This window comes from Chanodichthys erythropterus, chromosome 3, assembly GCF_024489055.1.
Source record: "Chanodichthys erythropterus isolate Z2021 chromosome 3, ASM2448905v1, whole genome shotgun sequence".
In the NCBI taxonomy this organism is placed as follows: Eukaryota; Metazoa; Chordata; class Actinopteri; order Cypriniformes; family Xenocyprididae; genus Chanodichthys; species Chanodichthys erythropterus.
Genome location: NC_090223.1, coordinates 14,443,915 through 14,465,806, shown reverse-complemented (window position 1 = coordinate 14,465,806; position 21,892 = coordinate 14,443,915). Strand labels below are relative to the sequence as shown.

The 21,892-nt window shown below is 39.0% G+C and overlaps 1 protein-coding gene across 1 annotated transcript; it reads left to right on the top strand.

Annotated features, from left to right (window-relative positions):
• The first annotated feature begins 12,350 nt into the window (after window positions 1-12,350).
• LOC137003578 (interferon-induced very large GTPase 1-like) lies at window positions 12,351-17,079 on the top strand. The gene is made up of 2 exons (XM_067363784.1): window positions 12,351-12,607; window positions 12,639-17,079. Exons 1-2 carry the CDS (start codon window positions 12,351-12,353, stop codon window positions 17,077-17,079), a joined length of 4,698 nt encoding a protein of 1,565 aa, XP_067219885.1.
• The last annotated feature ends 4,813 nt before the right edge of the window (window positions 17,080-21,892 follow it).

Sequence of the window (21,892 nt, the reverse complement as noted above, 5' to 3'; positions counted from 1 at the left end):
CATTTTGAATTATTCGAAAAACCTACTTTTTCGAACTCCTCCAACTCCGATTTTTATGAAAATTGAACCAGATCATATTGAGACCATGCCGACAAAAAGTTATAAAAAGCTTTTTGATATAACAATCCGTTCTCAAAAACTTTACAAATGAATTTGACGAAAAGCTCGCAAAATCAGACTTGAGGCTATATCTCCACAACGCTTTATCGTATTCAGACCAAACTAGGTACATGTCATCACAAGCATGACCTGAGGCAACCTGCAGCGTTTTGGTGCAGCGCCACCTACTGGTCCAGAGATACAAAAAATGGTCTTGTTAGATTCAGGGCATCATGCCGAGTCAAATAATATCTGATATTCCCATGTCGGCCATTTTGGCCGTCGGCCATTTTGAATTTTGTGCTAAAATGCTATATTTTATTAACGCATTAGCGTATCGACACAAAACTCGGTATGGGTCATCAGCACAATGCCTTGAAGGTGCCTGAGAAGTTTCGCATCAGCGCCACCTAGTGGTAAAATCAAATATTCAAATGCTTATCACTTTGACTGTGGTTGACTTATTTTCAAAAGAGTCATGACCTTAGACTCCTGAATCCCTTCTGAGTCCAACGGTACCAAACATGCTAGGTTTTGACTTATGGTTTGTCCATCATGTTGAATTTTGCGAAAAAACCTGCTTTTTCGAACTCGTCCTAGACGCTTCATTTGATCGTCATGAAAATCAAATCAGATCATCTTCAGTCCATTTTGACAAAAAGTTATCAAAAGCTTTTCAGTAAATCAAACCATTCTCAAATAACACACAAATTAATTTAACGTAAAGCACCCAATTTGGACTCCTGGCTGTATCTCTGCAAAGCTTTATCACATTCAGACCAAACTTCGTACATATCATCCAAAGCAAGACCAGAGCCTACATGCTGAGTTTCGGTGAAGCGCCACCTACTGGTCTGGAGATACATAAAATGGCTATTTTGGCTTGTAGCTTCAGATATGTTTGTCCAAAAATCATAAATTTGGTCTTCTCAGATTCAGGGCATAATGCCAAGTCGAATGATATCCAATTTTCCCATATCAGCCATTTTGGCTGTCGGCCATTTTGAATTTTGAGCAAAGATTTTGTATTTTATGGACGCATTAGCGTATTGTTACCAAACTCGGTATGGATCATCAGGACAAGGCCCTAAAGGAGCCCGAGACGCTTCGAACCAGCGCCACCTAGTGTTTTTTTTTTCTTCAAATGCTTATACATTTTGATCTAGTTGACATTTTCATGGGAGTCATATCCTTAGTGAGTGCCATTGTCACCTCACTCTGACCACACCACATTAATTTGGTCACAGCGCCACCTATTGGACAAAAGTGATAAAAAAAAATTATAATTGACTGTATATATCATTTTTCAGCTGTTTTGCCTAAAATGATCTTAATAGGTCTTTAATTGATCACTGTTGCAGTTGGTCTAATGCTCCCAGCCATGTTGTCTGGCTTGTTGTGCCGCTTTTTGCTTGGCCCTGTAATTGCTGCTTGCAGCTATATTTATTATTATTAATATTATTAAAAACTAGTTCACCTCTTGGCTGCGTTTACACTGGCACAAAAAATCCGATCTTTTGCTCACATCTGACACAGATCAGAATTAGGTGCACACGTGTAAACACAAAAAACCACACAAGATCCGATTTTTTCACATCCGATCTGAGCCACTTCCAAATGTGGTTTTAAATCCGATACATATCCGATCTGTGGACATGCGACCTACGTCTAAACATGCATATCTGATTCCCGTTGAATTTCCAAGCCATCACACGGTGAGGGTGGCACGTTTGCTCACTAAAAGGTAGCTTTAATGTTGTATTATGAAGCAGACGTGCTTGTATGCACTCGCACTGAAAATTCAAAGCTTTATTATTGAGGTGGGAACTGTATATGTCTAACGTTATCTATTTTTCTAGAAAGAAATTGCGCACACACACATACATTCAGCAACTGAATGTCAAACTTTGCCCGGTTAATTTAAAATAGACTGCTGTGTTGTCATTTTTCTTGTAAGCCAAAAGCTTCACTGTAGTTACTCTCTCTCTTTCTCTCTCGTGCGCTCTCCCTAGCTTACTCGAACTCATTAAAAAATGCAATTCTAAAACTGATAACTGTAGATAAAATATCAAACGCAAATTACCTTTATTTTGCAGTCTATATCTGTTCAGTCAGAATTCGCGTTGCAATACATCCATGACACTGACAGCTGTTAACTTCATCTATCCATTCTGACAGGTAACGTAATCATGGCCACCCGACGTGAAATATATAAATAATTTTGATAGCATGACCATTCAAAACCCGAGGGTCTACCATGTGCATGTAAAACTATCAATGGCAATCATTTTGGAGCAGGAAGTCATGTAAACACAGATATCGGATAACAGTCGCGTTTAAAGTCAATGTAAACACACTGGCCAAAAAATCGGATATGGTCAAAAGATCGAATCTGTGCATTAAAGGCCAGAACACACCAAGCCGACGCCGACGAACTAGTGGAGACGAAAGCAGACTGTGGGGTTGGCTCACGTCGGCAGCGTCTGTGTCCAAAGTTGCCCTGACACACCAAACCGACGCTAAACAGCTGACGGCCAAGTAGCACATCAGTTCTGCGCCTGCGTGAGATGAAATGCCTTTCAGAAACAGCAGGCGGCAGTAGCTGAGCAGCCAATCAGAACGATCAGATGGCCCGACGGACCGACGAGCTCCAACGCCGATTCAACATTTCGAATCGGCCGAAAAAAGGCCGACGAGGAACAACTTCAGCCGACGGTGTGGAACACACTGAGAAAACTTAGTCGGCCGACGAAGAAAAACTGCCCGACGGCTGACCGTCGGCTTGGTGTGTTCCGGCCTTAAGACTTTCAGAAATGCAGCCCTTGAGTCTTCAGGCCTGTGTCATTTGTTCATCCTGTGACAGCCCCATAGGGTCAAGAGCCCAACTAAAGCAAACAAAACATTCAAACAAAACATTTTCAACATAACATCTAAACCTCTATTAATTCTCAATAAGAGCTTTTGTAGACATATGACAGATATAAAGAAACCGTTTTTTTGTTTTTTTTTTGTAACACTTGAATGTAAGTAAGTTTTATAAATAAAGCAACTTTTTTTTTTAAACAAAAAGCTGAGAAAATCGCATTTATGTCAAAGTCTATAACAAGTACATAAGCAATGCTTCTATCAATTGTTTCTTCTTCTTATACTCCTTTGTTTTGATCTGGAGATCTCTTTCAGAAGATGTGTAATAGTGCCCTCTACCATGTAACAGTGAAAACACAAATTGATGGAAAATTCTGTCAAAGGCAGGGAAAGAGTTAATTTTCTTATTAACTGCAGTTGCTAATGCAGTGTGAATTCAACTCTATGTAGATTGAACCCATGTAGACATCGAGTAGTGTTCTCATTTAACACTGAGGATTTTGCTGCATACCACGTTGTTACAGCGTTGTCTGTGGATTATTTAGTAACTTTTTTGATAACTTTTGTTAACAAAAAATTAAGTTGAATTAATGCTTCAGGAATATCATTCTTTAAATTACATTCTATGAACATTAATGGAAACCGGACATTTTTGTGTTCTTGGAATGTTAAAAATCAACATTCCTAGAATGTTGAGTTGTTACATAGAAGTAAGTTGAAAGAATGCTTCAGGAACATGATAACATCCATTAAAAAAAAACAAATAAATAAAAATTTAAAAAAGCACTAACATTAAGAAAACATTTTCACATTCCCATAACCAAAATAGAATGTTTGGAAAACGTTCTTAGAACATTTTTAAACACAATTTGTTATCTGGGTTTCTACCATTATATATTTTCGGCAATCTTGAGAAGCTTTCTGACTTTCTGACTTAATTAACAAGGAAATACTTTTCTAAAGAAATAGTTTAACATTTCATTCCAGTTAAGCCAACTTTTTAAGATTTACATATATTCTCAATCATTCTGTTCATATCAATAATTAAAACAATCATTACATGTAGTTTGTGAATTAAAAAAAAAAACAGAAATAGGAGAAAATATACATTTACATCTTTAGTACATGCAAAAAAGGTGACCTTCTCAAATCAGCTCAAATATTTTCCCACAAAAGTCAATAACCTTTAAACCACTTTTTATTTTCACTTTTGCCACAACAGGTAATGTTAAGAATGCAAAACATTTTCCACATCGTGTATATATAGACACAGTTCACAGAGAAGTTTCCAGATGCAGTCGAATTAACGATAGAGAGATGGAGGACGTCAGTACTCGGGTTTGACAAGCAAGTAAGTAAGCAAATTTTATTTATAGAGCACATTTAAATTCAGCTTACACTGACCAAAGTGCTGTACAAAACAATCATAAAATACAATAAAATATAAAATGAAATAACAGTAAAACAAAGATTACAATTACTAATCCATAATTCAATAATCTGAAAAGGCTAAGAAGTAAAAATAATTCTTCAGTCTAGATTTAAAAACAGAAATAGAGGAAGCACTCTTAATGTCAGATGGCAGCTGGTTCCATAACTGTGGAGCAGCAACTGCAAAGGCTCGGTCAGCTTTCGATTTAAGATGTGACCGTGGGACATGTAAGAGAACTTTATTGGCAGATCTGAGGGACTTAGGAGCTGAGTTCAAATAAATAAGAGATATAGAATGGTGCTTGTCCATTAAAAGCTTTAAAAACAATCAGCAAAATTTTGAATTGAATTCTGAAAAAGACAGGAAGCCAGTGAAGAGAAGCTAAAATTGGAGTGATATGATCAACTTTTTTTGCACTAGATAACAGTCTAGCTGCTGCATTCTGGACCATCTGCAAACGTGCCAATGAAGACTGAGAAAGGCCAAGGTATAACAAATTACAATAGTCCAGCCGTAATGTGATAAATGTATGAATAACTTTCTCTAAATCTTGAAAGGAAAGTCGGTTGATTTAAGTCTGGAAATGAATTTTATTCCTCCAGTCCACTTTACACATCCATTTCAACACACTTAACGTCGTCTTTTCTTGTTGTCTCTCCCTACAACCCTAAACTATGTTTTCCAGCCCCCTAGTGTCTATAATTAACATAACAATAATCATTACAACCCACTTCACCTTCAGACATTTTCATATGAATCAAATAAACATTAACATTAAACACTGAACATTTCACTCAGTATCCAAAGAGTTCCTCATTTTATATTATGTGTATTTCATAATCCGCTAGTCTCCTTGGAGGCCCTCTGTGCTCTCTCTCTCTCTCTCTCAAGTCTTTGACTGCAGGCCAACTGCTGATGAAAGTGTTGTGGGTGTTACTGTTCTGGTTTGACCTGGAATATTTAATTCCCAGCCATTTTACTTCCCTCTTCTTTTCCTTCTGTGTGAATGTTTGTGGACCACAGAACTTTGAAGTGTGACAAATTTCTTGTGATCTTACGAGTGCCAGAGACTGCTGTGATCATTGGCCCTTTTACAGAAATCACCTTGTATGGCTGAGGTTCAAAAGCTGAAATCATCCACCTTTAGGTTTGAAGGTTTGGCGTGATGTTTCCCATCTGCATGCCAGCTTATTTTTTCTTTTGCTGCAGCATCTGAATGGCGAAACATGTTACAACAACTTGGTTGTTCCGGAGAAAGCTCAGGTAGCTTTGTGCGTATGGGCCTTCCAAACAAATCTTCAGCAGGTGACTTTTTTGTTGAACAATGTGGGGTGGACACGATAATTGTGAAGGAAAGGGTACTTGCTTCTGTGGTAAATTGTCCACATGAGCTGCTTGAATGGCTTTCTCTAGCATCCGCATAAACCACTCTGCTTCCGCGTTTGCTTGCCGCCATAGTGGGGTGATTTTCCTGTGTTTAAATCCTAAATATGAAGAAAAATCTGCAAAATCATGTCCATTAAAAGGTGGGCCATTGTCCGTTTTGACTTCCGAAGGCACACCAAAAGATGAGAAAATCTTATCTAACTTAGGAAAGGTGCTTTTTGCTGATGTGGACTGAACAATTTCAACCTCAGGATAGCTGGAATATTTATCAATTACGACAAGGAGGTAATCTCCAGAGGGAAATGGGCCACAGAAATCAACTCTAACTTTATCCCATTGTTAAATGGCAATGCAGACATTTTCAGTGGATCTCTGTTATTAGTAGGCACAACAGCTTGAAATGGAATGCAGGTTTCTATCATTCTCTCAACTAGTCTGTCAATACCAGGAAACCACACTTTTTCACGGATCAATTGTTTTGTTTTTTACTATACCTTGGTGTCCTTCATGTGCAAGGGAAACAGCTTTTTTTCCTGTAAGGACACTAGCACCACTATCTTTGTCCCTCTTAGCACCACATCTCCTGCTGTTGTAACAGAGAGCTCACTTCGTATCTTGTACAAAGAGAATAGTTGGTTCTTAGAAAGCGGGGGTCCCCTCCCCTATGCCCCGTGCGGCCGTTTTCTCTGGCTCCGGCCGGGGTGACAGTGCATCGGCGTAGGCCGGGTGATCTGAGGATTACTGTCAGGGCTTCCCTGACGAGTGCCATTCCAAGGGCCCCTGCTTCCTCTACAACACTGCAGCCTGTGGTGTTGCCGATGGATCGCGCTGGTCCCTCTGCGGAGCGACCAGTCGTGTCCTTTGGTGCACCTGTGGACGACCAGATGTCAATTGCGGCATTGGAAGGGGAGCAAGAGTCCTCAGGAGATGAAGACTCGTCTGCGTTGCCTCCCTCTGGGACTGTAGCGCTGCCTGAGGCAGTTTCCGAGTTGATGGCTATGCTTTCCCGGGCCGCCTGTACGCTATAGGGCGTTCTCCAAGACTTGGTCACCTCTTCATGCACTTCCGGGAAGAATGGCACTGGGGCGGGATGCTGAGGACCAGCGCGGGCCGCCCCGAGATACCAATCATCCAGCCGAGAAGGTTCGGGACGTGGTGGAGGATTCCAGATGAGCCCGACCTTCTAGGCTGGATGATTGATATCTCGGGGCAGCCCGCTCTGGTCCTCAGCGTCCTGCCCCAGTGCCATTCTTCCTGTTAAAGGTAAAAAATTATATAAATATTGTTCGGTTTCTCATACAAACCGATCGTTTCGTGTCTTAGGACATCAATGCGTTGTCACGAGCCGCAGGGTTTAATTTGGATTTGTCTGTGCATGTATTTTTTACTCTTTTAGACAAAGTTCTCATTGACATGCATTATATGACTGACAGACGGCAATGGTAGGAGTTAAATCATCATTTGTGTTCTACTGAAGAAACAAAGTCACCTATATCTTGGATGCCCTGGGGGTAAGCAGATAAACATCAAATTTTCATTTTTGGGTGAACTATTCTTTTAAATAGGTGTTTTTAATAAACTTGAATTATATCAATAAATAATATTTTAAAGACATATGTGTCATGCATGATGTTCGCAAACACAGCACATGACCTTCTGTAACACCCATGTCTAGAAAACACTCTCCTTAACTGATTCAGTTTGTATGAATCAGTACATAAAATCACAGGTGTCAAGTAATAATAATTGTAACTCAAATGACATTTAGAAAACTAGTCAAATGAGTGTGAAGATAGCATTTGCACTTAATTGTTTTTAAGTTCATCATTAAATTATTACTCAGTAAAAGGGTTAAAAAACACATGCTCACACACACACACGCACACACACAAAGAGAGAGACTGTGAGAGTGAGGGGTGAGGGGGAATGGGGGGGGCTACTGAGAGAGAGAGAATATGAAATTCCACTGCATGTGTTTTTCAAACAACCCATAATAACTGACTTCCTGTTGAGCTGGCGTATAACTTGGAGCACAAAAGTTGTTCGGCCCGATGAGGTCTATATGTGTACCGAGTTTAATACTAATACATGTAAGCGTGTTTGATATACAGACCAAGTCTTCAGACCCCATTCAAGGGGGCATCATAGAGCCCCTGTGTCACACCCAGGTCCCAGCCTCTACGGTGCCCTAATGGCCACAGATTCCAATGTGTGTGCCAATTTTCAAGAGTTTTTGAGCATGTTAAGGCCCCAAAAAGCCCTGGATGGTGGGGGAAAAAATTAATTCTTAGAAAAACAATAGGGCCCTACGCCTTAGTGGCTTGGACCGTAAATAATGACTTTATTCAACTAATTTGCCTGCCCTGTTATTCTGATACGTTATTTGCGTTGTAGAGCTTCCGTGTTTATGTACAAACATGGGCTTAGTATTCGCCAGCTCTGATCACGTGAGCAGAACGAGGCATGCATGTGATGCTGACGCAGGAGTCGGCCAATACTGAGCCCGCGAATAATAGGCTCAAACAAATTAGTTGAATAAAGTCATTATTTTGTTTTGTTTTTGAGCCTCAAAAGATGCAGGATTGCTGCCTATGTGTGGATCAAATTGAATTTCATCAAAAAATATCTTAATTTTTGTTCTGAGGACAAAGATCTTATGGGTTTGGGAATATGGAGGACTAAACCTGCAGATATTAAAAATGAATAAATAAATGAAAGAATAAATAAATATATAAATTAATAAATAGATAAATAGGTAAATAAATGTGATAATAGGAAAATAAATAAATGAATAAACCAATAAATATGATTAACTTTTAATAAAATTCATTTTCCCCCTTAATTTATTATTTTTCTGCATTTATGATTTAATTATTTCTAATTATATTTATTATTTTATTTATTTTTCCATTTATTTTATATTTACTTATTTTATGCATTCATTTATTTTTATATTTATTTATTCCAATATATATATTTTTTCCAGATTTATTTATTGTAACATTTATTTATTTCAACTTTTTAAATTTATTTTCGTATTTATTTTTACATTTCTTTGTCTTGTATGATAATTAGGTGGGTTGGTCTTGCTCATAGGGCTTGCTTACCATTGGTTCATCATTGATTGAAGCTCTCGCTCGATTACTCTGGCTTTGTAGTGACAGCTCTTGCGGGTGTATCACTTTATGTTCGCGACAACAAGGGTTACACCATTGCGTTCGTTTAGTTATCTTACTTCTGGCTGAGAGGGAACTAATGCTAGTCGCTAGCCGTAATCCTGGTAATCCTGTAGCTGTAACGGTATATTAGATTAAGCGGTCGGAGTGTTGCGCTGCACTTTATGATTTACACCCTCCACCTTAAGACGAGAGCACCTGAGGCACTGGCTGAAGGCGCTAAACTTGAAGTGCCCACCCAAGCGCCCGTATGTGTTTTCGTAGCATTTCATGGACGGGAAGCTGACTGACGAACACCCTTACCTGAGAAATGTCTCGGCTATGATGCTCCAGTAAAGAAGTCACGGCGGCTGCTGAACAGGTTGTCAGATTCAGGTAAGCTAACTTAGCTAGCCATGTGCTTGTTAACCTAATGCTAGATTTGTGAAGCCCCTTCTATGAATTTGAAATCAGTATTATTCACAAAACACAATGAATCTTGCACTATTACCATTGCCCTCAATATATTTAATATTTACGATAGTACAATGGTACTTATTTACTGTAGTATTATAGTACATTAGTCTTACAGTAGCTTACATTATTCCTGTAAGTTACAGAGATTGCATATGATGGCAGGCAATCTAGCTACATCTCTCATATTGATATTGACTTAAGTATTAACACTAGAGTTAGAGATTGTGTATAAACTCATTTTTAATGCGTCTCACACTTTTCTGTTCAAGTATGAGTGCCATCATATATTCTCATGATGTACTATTACTAATGTAAACATTTTTATGGTTGTATATTCTTCCACAGATGCATCGATGAGCATCAGTGATCAACTGTGAAGATGATCACATCCACATGCCCTGAACTGTGATGCAGAAACACAACAGGAGGATCCATCTGTCTCTGAACACAACTACACTTCAAAATCACATCTCAGTCTGAAGCCACCTACATCTGAGATGAGAACACAATGCGTTGAGCCAGAGCCATTGTACACAACTCTGAGAAACAATCATCTTTGTCAGCACACAGGGTTGACATCGGATGCGTTTCATTCAGTCGCCGAACATCTTACCAACACATACACCAACAGCTTCCAGCTACACAGTTGGGATCAGCTCCTGATTACTGGTGAAGCTGTGTCTTAATTTATTGCAGGGTGATCTTGCTGAAAGGTTTGGTGTTTCAAAACCTGTTGTTGTGGTAAATTCATAACTGCAAATTCAGGGTTCCTGGAATCCCTTCGTCCAGGTGATGAAGTAACGGCAGACAGAGGCTACATCATTACTGATCTCCTCTATGAAAGGAAGGTGAAACTCGTCATTCCAGCATTCACCAAGAGAGACTCTCTGAAGAAGACACCACCGACACTATACGCATCCCTAAGTGGTCATATGACTGAAAAACTTAAAAATCCTTTCTTACAACAGTTCCAATTATCCTCACCTCTAAAATTGATAAAATGTAGAGAATTGATCCTGTGTAACCTTCTAAGCAACATGATTTCTGATGTAGAGGATGAATAAGTTTTGATTTGTAGGTGCAGTCCACATCTGTGCTGTGGTTTTGATTTAACTAATCAGTGTAAATAGTGTATGTAGTCATTTTTATAAACCTTTACAATGTGACCAGATGTTACTTATCTGTAAAGTTATTTCTATAAACCTTTGTAATATGATCAGATGTTATCTTTTGTGAATTTTTTTTTAATCTTTACAATGTGGCCAGATGTTAGCAGTCAGTAATTTCTTATAAAACCATATAATGTAAGCTCTGTAGATTCCCCTTAAAACTTAAAGGAATGAAGTCTTCTGATTTAAATGGAGTAAGTCATGTCAAATTTGCAAATTAATTCCATCTTGGTTTATTGCATATGAGAATTAAATGGTGAAATATTGCATGAAGGTCAGTAAAAGTTCTCTAGCTTCCTGATAACAAACAACTCTTACAACTGATTTTATGAAACTTATATTAAATGATACATTTTTCTAAAATCGCAAAGTTATCACTTTTTTTTACAAAGCTGAATTTAAAATAATTCCAGTCATTTTCAACTACACCCTCTACATGCTGCTCCAACTTCTGACAGTCCCATGGTTTCCTCTGGCTCTTCTTCATATATCTACGCATGTTAACAATGTCGATATGAGACCATCTGATCGTCGTATGAAGTTTTCTCCGTGCTCCGAATTTAAAACATTAACGGCATTAATGTTATTTCTCATTTTGCTAAAGTTATAGCTAGCTATCAACAATCTTCTAACCTAGGCGTCATCACTCTAGCGTCTGAAGTCGACGGTTCCAGACTCGATGATTTTGATGCTGGGGATCACATAAGTAGCTTTAGCTTCATGTTTTTATTTCTGGAATATAGTTTAAATATTTCGGCACAAATCGAATAACATTAGGCGAAAAATAACCTGCAACTCTCCAGCTGGTGCCATTTTCTTTGAAAACTCCGATCTCTATCGTTTAACTGGCCTGATGAGTCTGGGCGTGAGCTCTTAACCAATGATGCACTGAAGCTACAGAAGGACCGCCTTCCTCATTTCCATGTTACACACGGAAAAGTAAAAATAAATGAATCAATAAATAAATCTAAAAATAAATACGTGGGAATAAATATATCTAAAAATAAATTAATACATATATACATAAATAAATCTAAAAATAAATGTAAAAATAATATATAAATATAAAAATAAATGAAAAATGTAAAAATAATAAATTAAGGGGGGGAAATAAAAAAAAATGATTTTTTTGTTAAAAATGAATCATTTATTTTATCAAGTCATTTATTTATTTTCGTATGATCACATTTATTTACCTATTTATTTATTCTTTCATTTATTTATTCATTTTTAATATCTGCAGGTTTGGTCCTCCATATGGGAAGACATGAGGGCGAGTAATTAATGACAACATTTTCAAAGGATGTTCCAAGGATGTTCTAAGATTGTTTTATTCCAATATTATGACATTTAAAAATCCATTAAAAAAACATAAAAAATACAATGTATAAATAATGTTTTTGTGTTGAATTTTTAAGAACATTATTAATGAACAGGAAACTTTGAGCATATTTAACATTCTACTAATGTTACTGGAAGAATGTTTGTTCATAATTTGGGAGAAGCTTGCCAGAATGTTCTGCGATTGTTCTGTTATCTGGGATGCTAAAAGTACTAAGAGTTAACAGGTTAAAAGTGAAATCCACTAAATGCTATCAACTGTAAAATGTAAAGTTCAGACTAGAGTGATATTATAATTTAAGACCCAAACAAAATGATTAAAGTAAATGAAATGTTTATTTTTTTCAACAGGCAGAAAACAAGCACTGTGGAACATCAGAAGTCAGTACAGATCGACCATTACAACAGGAAGTGCTGACTAAAGAAATGAATCCATTTCACAGACTTCATCTTGAAGGCAGACATCACAAACTGAGAGCTGCAGATGTTCTTCAGTTATCTGCACATTCATTACAGTCCCATGAGTCTTGTGCTGAAGAGGAGCTGATTCAGACTTTCATACAAAAACTACTGATGATGAACTACAGAGCAAGATACATTGAAACTAATGAGATCAATGAGGAAGATCACAATGAACAAGGCAGTAATGATCCACTTAATCAAGAGTTGGATTCTGATGACTTTTTTTTCAATTCAAGGTCAGTGTCAAATAAAAGGAATAAGTAAACATGAGGCAATCCACCCGATGGATGTTCAGATGGCCGTGTTTCATTGTGCCGATAGTTTCCTGAAGCAGCTGATGGTCACTAAACTTTCCCAGTGTCAGTACGCTCTGCCTCTGCTTGTTCCTGATCCATTCACACAACAGATTTTGTTTCCTCTCTGGACATTCAGACAAATCAACAAGAGCTGGAAGATCAGAAACCCCAACAATGAAATCAGTCAAACCCAGCCAATCTACAAGGCAGAAACTCCAATGGTGTCTTTCTTCAGGTTTGGTTCTGTGTCTTCATCCAAGTCTTATCTGATGAACAGTCTGATCAATGAGAAACACAACACGTTCTTCCACAGGAACTGCCCAGGCAGCAGCAGAACCAGAGTCCTGATGGATGGACTTGTGGAGATTGCCTGGTTCTGCCCCTCTGGAAAAAACATGGATAAATTCACTGACTGTGTTGCGTTCTGTAATCTACACGGTGATGCAGGAGACCATGAGAAACAACTGCAGATCCTCACTGAAATGTCCTCAGTCAATGTTGTTCTTCTACCAAAACTTGACCGGAATGACAAAAGCATGATAAAACTTCAACAACTCTACAAGGACTTAAAGCCTCTCATTTGTCTTTTTACTGAGGATGAATCCACATTAACAAAGATAAAGAAAAAATATAGAATTTGTCTGAAAGACAGAAGTCAGTCAGCTGTATCAGAAGAAATCAGAAGAGCTATAAACGACTGTCTCTCAGAATCATCTTCCACTTTCAGACTTGAAGATGTGTCCAAACACTCAGACATCAGAGTAGATGAGGAAGATGATGAAGACTGCAGGAGAGGAAGAGAAGCAGCACAGCAGATGATGAGTTTACTGGAGAAGAAAGATCTGACAGAAATCAAAGAATCATTTCTGCCTCATCAGGGGAAACTGTGGCATCAGTGGTGTCAGAAGAACAAAGAACTACATCGACCTCGAGCAGATGAGACAGAAATGGACATCAGTAAAAAAAAAACAGAAATGAAGAAAATCCGTGAACAGCAATATGAATCTGACATCAGTGAGTTTATGAAGCTCTTCATTAAAGAAATTAACTCGGATGTTGAACAAGAGAAGACATTTTTCATCAAATGGCTTGGAATCGTCCTGGATGAATATACATCATCTGACCTTTATGCTCTACATCATAAGTATAATGAGAAATGGTCAGCAGTCTTAAAAATGAAAGAGAATCATGATGAATCTGAACAACTGACAGCTGAAGAAACTGAACTTGAGAGAATATCTGAAGATCTTCAAGCTGCAGCCTTTGGTCTGGAGCACATCATGAGGGAGATCGGTCAGATCTATGAATCATGTTCATCTGTGAAGAAGAACAAGAAAGATCTGCAGTTTCACTTCTCTTCTCTCCCGAGTCTTGCAGCACAGATGATGATCTCTGGATTTCCACTGGAGCTGATGGATGGAGATGCTGCTCATGTTCCTGTGGTCTGGATCTCTGCTGTTCTAGATGAACTCATCCAGAAACTGGGAGACCAGAGAGTCTTTGTTCTGTCAGTTTTAGGGCTTCAGAGTTCTGGGAAATCCACCATGCTGAATGCCATGTTTGGACTCCAGTTTGCCGTCAGTGCTGGCAGGTGCACCAGAGGAGCTTTCATGCAGCTGGTCAGAGTGTCAGATGAGATGAAAACACAGATGAACTTTGACTATATTCTGGTTGTTGATACTGAGGGTCTTCGTGCTCTAGAACTGGCTGGAAGATCAACAAAAGATCATGACAATGAATTGGCCACATTTGTTATAGGTCTTGCAAATCTGACATTGATCAACATCTTTGGAGAAAACCCAGCTGAGATGCAGGACATTCTTCAGATTGTTGTTCAGGCCTTCCTGAGGATGAAGAAAGTCAAACTAAATCCCAGCTGTGTGTTTGTGCATCAGAACGTCTCAGAAGTCACAGCTGGAGAGAAAAACATGGAGGGAAGAAGACGACTGCAGGAGAAACTGGATGAGATGACAAAACTTGCTGCTGAAGAGGAAGTTTATGATGCAGGATGTTTCAGAGATGTCATTGAATTTGATGTTCAGAATGATGTGAAGTATTTTGCTCAGCTCTGGGAGGGCAGCCCACCGATGGCACCACCAAACCCAATCTACTGTGAGAATATTCAAGAACTAAAGAAAACAATTAAGTTGCATGCAGAAAAATCAAAAAGAATGCAGCTGATTGAATTAAAAGATCGTATTAAAGATCTCTGGAAGGCTTTACTGAATGAACGATTCGTCTTCAGCTTCAGAAATTCTCTGGAGATTTCAGCCTATAGGAAACTGGAGACCGAATACAGCAAATGGTCCTGGAGTCTTCGCAGTGCCATGATGGAAACTGAGAACAAACTACACAACAAAATAGAAAATGAAGCAATTCATGAGGTTGAAGAAACTGATCTTCAAACAGAACTGAAGAAGACAAGTGAAGAAGTGGAGAAATCAATGTCTGAATTCTTTGAAAAAGACACATATGCAGATATACTGATTCAGTGGAAAAAATCATTTGAAATCAAAATCATAGATCTTCAGGAAAACATTGTGAGAGAAACAAAGAGGAAATTAAATGAGATTCTTCATCAGCAAGACCTGAAGAAAAAGATTGATGCTCAGAGGATAAATCATGAAAACACACTCTTTGAAAAGAGCAAAGAACTTGCCTTAAAACTTAAACACAAAGCTAAAGATGAAGAAACACTGAAGAAAGAGTTTGATTTGTTTTGTAAACAAAGTGAGGATTTGAATGTCCCAAACACTTGTCCAATTAAAGACGTTGACCTAATGAGAGATGTGAGAAAGATCCTCATTGACATTTATGAGGGGCATCTCCCTGTTGACCACATTACAGAGGACAGAGGGTACATCAACATTTTCTCTATGTCAAGTTATTGTGAATATATTATTTTCAAAAATTCCACAAAAAAGGGGGTTAAAGAGGCTCTAAAGGGTGCTTACAGAAGAGTTAAAAAAACAATTGGATACAGTCGAACTCTGTCCCCAGAGAAGGAAGCTGAAATAAAGTCATTTGTCACAGTTGTTGCTCAGCAGACAAACAAAATGATTCAGTCATTTAACATTTCAAAGATGGGCTACAACAAAAGCTGCATTCAACAACTCATACATTACATCAAGAGAAGAGTAAATGAACATGAGGAAAAAGCAGTGAAATATAAGTTTAAGAATGAATTCTTCACAGATTTGGTTTATTCCATCTGTACGAGAGCAAACAAGATGATCACTGACCAACACAGACTGTTCAGAGAAGCCAATGATCCTGTTATATATGTTGAGAAGAAGAGAGAAGAGTACTATAGTATCTTCCAGAAATACTACCATGAAGCAACATCACCTGACATTTTTGGAGAGATCATCTGTCAGAAACTGAAAGAGCCCATTGAGCAGAGTGTCTACAAGAAGACTGCTAGAGATCTGACATATGAAATTATGAAAAAATGTGAATCACTGAATGGAAACAGATCAAATCTGGAGAAACACATCCTGAAGACACTGGCAGAAGAGGAGGACTTTAACAAATACATGAACTACATTAATAATCCCAGAGATCACCTCAAGAGTTTCATCAGAGATGAAGTCAGTCAGTACATCACTGATAAGTTCAGTTTCAGTGTTTTAAACAAGATGAAGAAGAACATTAAACTCCTGCAGCAGAAGATCATGAAAGCAGCACATTTATCTACAGAACATGTTCAAGTGAACAGAGGAGATGTTGGTTTATGGTTGAAGAGATTCACACAGAAGCTCTCAAATGTGGTGATCTTCTCTGAAAAAGACCTCAGTGGAGTGAAATATGATGTTGAGGATGATTTCAAACTCCTAGAAGATGTGATAAGAGAAAAACTTCCTGCTATAATGTCTGACATCAGCAGTAGATTTAACACAGAGACATTTCCAGTAAAGTTGGACTATAGGTTCAGACCAGATGAGCTTCTGATTGATCACTTCTGTCAGTGCTGTTGGGTTCAGTGTCCGTTCTGTGGAGCCATCTGCACCAACAACATAGAAAACCATGATGGAGATCACAGTGCGCCTTTGCATCGTAGTATTGGTCTGAATGGAATATATTACAATAATACATCTAACCTGTCTACTTATATCTGCACATCAGCAGTAGCAAGCAGCACTCTATATTTTCATCTCAATGATTCAGATGATAACGTTCTTTGGAGAGATTACAGAGGAGCAGGAGGAGTTTATGCCATTTGGAACATCACTCCTGATCTCTCTGATCTGCCCTACTGGAAGTGGTTTGTGTGCAGATTCCAGAAAGATCTGGAAAAATACTACAGTAAAACTTTTGATGGAGAGGGGGAGATTCCAGAAGAATGGAGAAAATACACAAAACAGGACGTTATTGAGAGTTTGGATGAATACATGTAATTGAACAAGGAAAATAAGTTTCTTTTGGTTTTCGACTCACAGAACACTTTGAAATAAGTACCTGTACATTGCTTCAGTGAGTCTGAAATATAAACCTCAGTTCACAGAATACATCAGAGATGAGTTAAAGATTTGAAGTGTTCTGTTTTAAAAGTATATTCCTCATATCCGCAAGTGTGAAGGGATCTATTCCAGACAGCTTTGAACTCAAAGTTTTTCCACCTTCTACTTCAAAACGACTGGAATGCAGCTCAATCAACCCTGACTTAAGATACTGCTACTAATTAGCATAGATATTTAATTTTTTCAGTATCTTCTTATTTTAGTTATATTTCATTTTATTTTAGATTTAGTATTTTATATGTACCAAAGTAAATTGTTTAAATTACAGTTTAACAAAATTTTAGGAGGAAAAGGTTCTTTAATCCAAGCAATCATTGCCAGAATAAGCGCATGCTGTATAGGCCACTGCTTTCCTCAGTCCTAAAAAAGTTTTCTACACAAATGCCTTCTTTTTAGCTTATCGCTAAACTTAAGGAAGTATCTTCGTACTTCGGGCTTGGCTCAGGTCAAGTCTTGAGCTCGAGCCCTCCATCACAGACAGCAAGCCAAATATGTTTAGTTACCCTCTCTTCCATTCAAGGATTATGTGAACTTGTGATTTAAGATTATTTAAATATGTTTAACACTAGATTGCACTTTAATACAGTTATCACTATGTTGTGGCAATGAAGGCGGGATGTGAAGGTTTTTAAACTTATATGAATATATGATATACTGTATATCTTTACCAAAAATTAATATGTTGTCATTTTTATTTTAGATAGTTGTGGAGTGATTTAAATGTTTTACTAATTACTTTAGTTTGAAATTACTTTCTAAAATCTACTTAAATTAAAAATATGATTGTGTGGCGAGGGGGGCGTGGTTCAGCGAGGTCTGCAATGGGAGAGAGGCAGGAGACGAGCGGTGCGTAATAGGTCAAGTGCAAATGAAAAACACCTGTGTTTCATTTCAGTATTTGATGCAGAGAGACCAGTTAAAAGCCACCAGGAAATGGGAAGCTGGAGAGAAACTGACTGGGAACTTGTGCAATGCGGAGAGACTGTCTGTCAGAGCTGGAATTGTATGCTGACTTATATTGTAAGTTATTTGCTAAGTGATAGAAAGCGCAGTGAGTGCCACTTCTTTTGTTTGTACCAGAGAACTTTAATTAAAAAACAAGTCCCAGTCACTCCGACCCTGCCTTCTTCCTTCCACACTTTGAAACACATCACAGATACCCAATAGTACTTTCAGTTCTATCCAAACTCCAAATGTGTATCTTTGTGTCTGCCCTTCTAACTTTCTATGGGGTTTAAATGAGTGCAAATTTTAGACCTGTATGTATGCATGTGTTTGTGATTATATACAAGACAGAACAAAAATAAACATCTCGGTTATGTATATAACCTTAGTTCCCTGAATAGGGAACGAGACGCTGCGTAGTCACTATGGGAACGCCTCTGCATGATGTCGTCATGAAGCACGTATGAAATCTGTCTAATCAGGAGACGTCATAGGCGGGTGACGTCACTGACCAGGAACTATAAGGCCGGCCCAAAGACACTTACATTCAGCTTCTGAAATACTGAAGCAAGTCGCTTACGGGCACGCTGGGAGTCTTGTTCCCTATTCAGGGAACCAAGAATATATACATAACCGAGACGTCCCTTTCAATGGAACTCGTGCTGCGTAGTCGCTATGGGAACGACAATACCAACTTCCGCCATATGAGCAAGTGACCGTATGTGTGAAGCCGAGGTGCACATGTTACAGAAGCACCTGCACCCCTGGAGTGGAGCCGAGGTCTAGTTCATAGAACCTCATGAACGTATGTGGTGATGACCATCCTGCTGCATCACAGATAACAGTTAGGGAAACCCCAGAAATAAATGCCTTAGAGGCAGCCATACTCCTCGTAGACTGAGCCCTAACAGCCAATGGTGAAGGCTGTCCAACTGACTCATAAGCAAATGAGATGGTCTCAACCACCCACTTGCTCATTCTCTGCTTGGACGCAGGGAGACCTTTCCTTGGTGCTCCAAAACACACAAATTGTTGATCACTTTTTCTCCACATGGCAGCTCTGTGGACATAAGCATCCAGTGCTCGAACTGGGCACAGCAGATTAAGTTTTTCCTGGTCCGGTTACGTAAACGGAGGCAGACAGAATGCCTGCAGCACAATAGATCTCACAGGATTAGTGAGGACCTTAGGGATGCACCCTATCCTGGGATGTAAAAATGCTTTACATTTCCAGGTGCAAATTCTAAGCACGATGGAGAAACCGGCAGGGCTTCAATGTCTCCAATTCTCTTGAGAGACAAAATGGTTAATAGAAACACTGTTTTAAGTGTTAGAAAGGGGCTCGAAGGGTGCCATAGACAGGCCCTGCAATACAATGGCCAAATCCCAAGCCGGTACTCTCGTGCGTACTGCAGGTCTGAGCCACAAAGTGCCACGAAGGAAACAAGATATATGTGGGTGTCTCCCCAGAGATACTCCACTGAAAGGAGCGTGGTAAGCAGCTAAGGCTGCCACGTACACCTTTAGTGTGGAGGGGGATAACCCTGAAGAAAACCTTTCCTGCAGGAAATCCAGAACTGCACTGACTGGGCAGTTAACAGGATCCCACTGGTGATCTTCACACCAGGAAGTGAATAATCTCCACTTCAAGGCATACAGTTTCCTCGTGGAGGGAGCTCTGGACTGGAGTATAGTCTCAAAAACCTTGGTTGAGAGACCGGAATCTATGAGCTGTGCCCCCTCAGAGGCCACACCCACAGAATGTGTATTTTAATCAGAATTATTACACTCCTATTACTATGCCCACTGGAGCTGGTTCATATAAGTCAGAAAGAAGTTTAACAAGATCTTGTCTTGTTGTCAGAATATGCAAAATGGAAATGTTTGTGGGACTTTCTAACATTTACAGATAAAGACAACTATGTAAGTTATGCGCTGAGGAAAACACGCGTCAAAGGCATTAAACAGCACACTCATCTGTCAAACGACAGGGCAAACGCAGTAAATGCTTGCTTTTGTTTAAAGACGCTTGCTTTATATAAATTTAAAGCATTCTCATGTGTTCTCTGTGATTGATGCTCAGAGGATAAATGCTCTGTGTTCTCCGCTATTTTCCATAAGCTTGTCTATATAAGTGGGTTAAAGGGGCTCTATGTAGGAATGACACCCAGTTGTAGAAATAGGTACTGCAGTCCAAATTCAAAATATTGTTTGCCCCGCCCCCTCGTTCAAAGATGCAGGTGGCCAGCTTGAGGACATGCAACAAGAGAGAGCGCAATTGACCATGAAAGCTGAGGAGACACTGTAAGCTGATGAGTTGATTTTCGGGAAGCACCGATACCATTTTTTAAGGACCGAGTACGAGTACCGATATTTTTTTTTAGAACTCGCCGATACCGATACCAATACCTAGGCCTGTAGGTCAGCTTCTTTATTATTACTCTTATAAAAAAAGTAATAATTTTTATGTGCTTGTCACAAACTTAAAGAATAAAAATTTCACAGTGTCGGATAACCTTTAAAGGGAATAATTATCAATATATATAACTGTTGTTATATAAAAAGAAATTTACAAACCAATTACAAACAATACAACAAATACTATAGAGATAGAAATTAAATAAGCTTATTTTTCTAGATACAGTAGGTTACTTACCATAATATATGTGACTGTGTGTGTGTTAGATGGAATAAATTCACTCAAGAGATCAGGTGGATGGTCAGTCGGGGTTGCTTTACTGTATCTGTGACAAGAGAAGACTGGGAAAACAGCACCAAATGGCTTATCAGCATACAGTGCATCGATGTCGCATTTAAAGTCAGCAGGACGACCTATAGAGACAGAGCGACACGCGCCATAGTCTGAAAACCACGCCCACCGGGGGGGAAAACAATCCAACCGTCTCCATTGACTTTGTATTGCGTGAGGCTGCCTCATTGTCTTTTCTGACTTATTACAAAAGACAGAATAATGCCTAAAAGCTGCTGTGTGACAAGGTGTACAGCAAACAAGCTAAGAAACCCAGAAATAAGTTTTCATAAGCTGTCGACCCCAAAAAACGAGCGTTTGAGGACATAAAAGTGGATACAGGCAGTGAAACAGAGGACAACGGGTCATATTACTATAAGAAATGCATTGGAGGGGAACATAATCGGTGACAACATATGCTAAACAAACCAACAAAAACAAACCATTCATTATTTTTAACCATGTCAAAGAATTATTTCACTTGTCCCTGAATACGTTCCCCTCTAATGCATTTCTCATAGTAATATGACCCGTTGTGCTCTGTTCAGTAAGAAAATCTTACTGTGGTTGGAGAGCTGCTCTTAAGGGGCCAAAGAATTGTGATTCCCTACAGCATGAGGCAAGAAATCCTCCACAGTATACATGAGGGTCACCAGGGAATAGGCAAGTGTCAAGCTATAGGTCTCGCCAGGCCGTCTGGTGGCCAGGACTGTCTGTGCACATCAATCAGCTTGTGGAAAACTGCAGCACATGCTCACAGCACAGGGCTGAACACAGAGAAACTTTGTTAACCACATCAGTGCCAGAGAGACCGTGGCAGCGGGTGGGCACAGACTTATTTTTCTGGGAGAAAAATACTTACCTTCTGGTTGTAGACTATTTTTCACGCTACATTGAAGTAGCACACCTAAATGTAGCCACAGCCAACACTGTCATTGCGGCTTTAAGGGATGTGTCTAGCCGCCAAGGAATCCCAGAGACTGTTATGTCCGATAA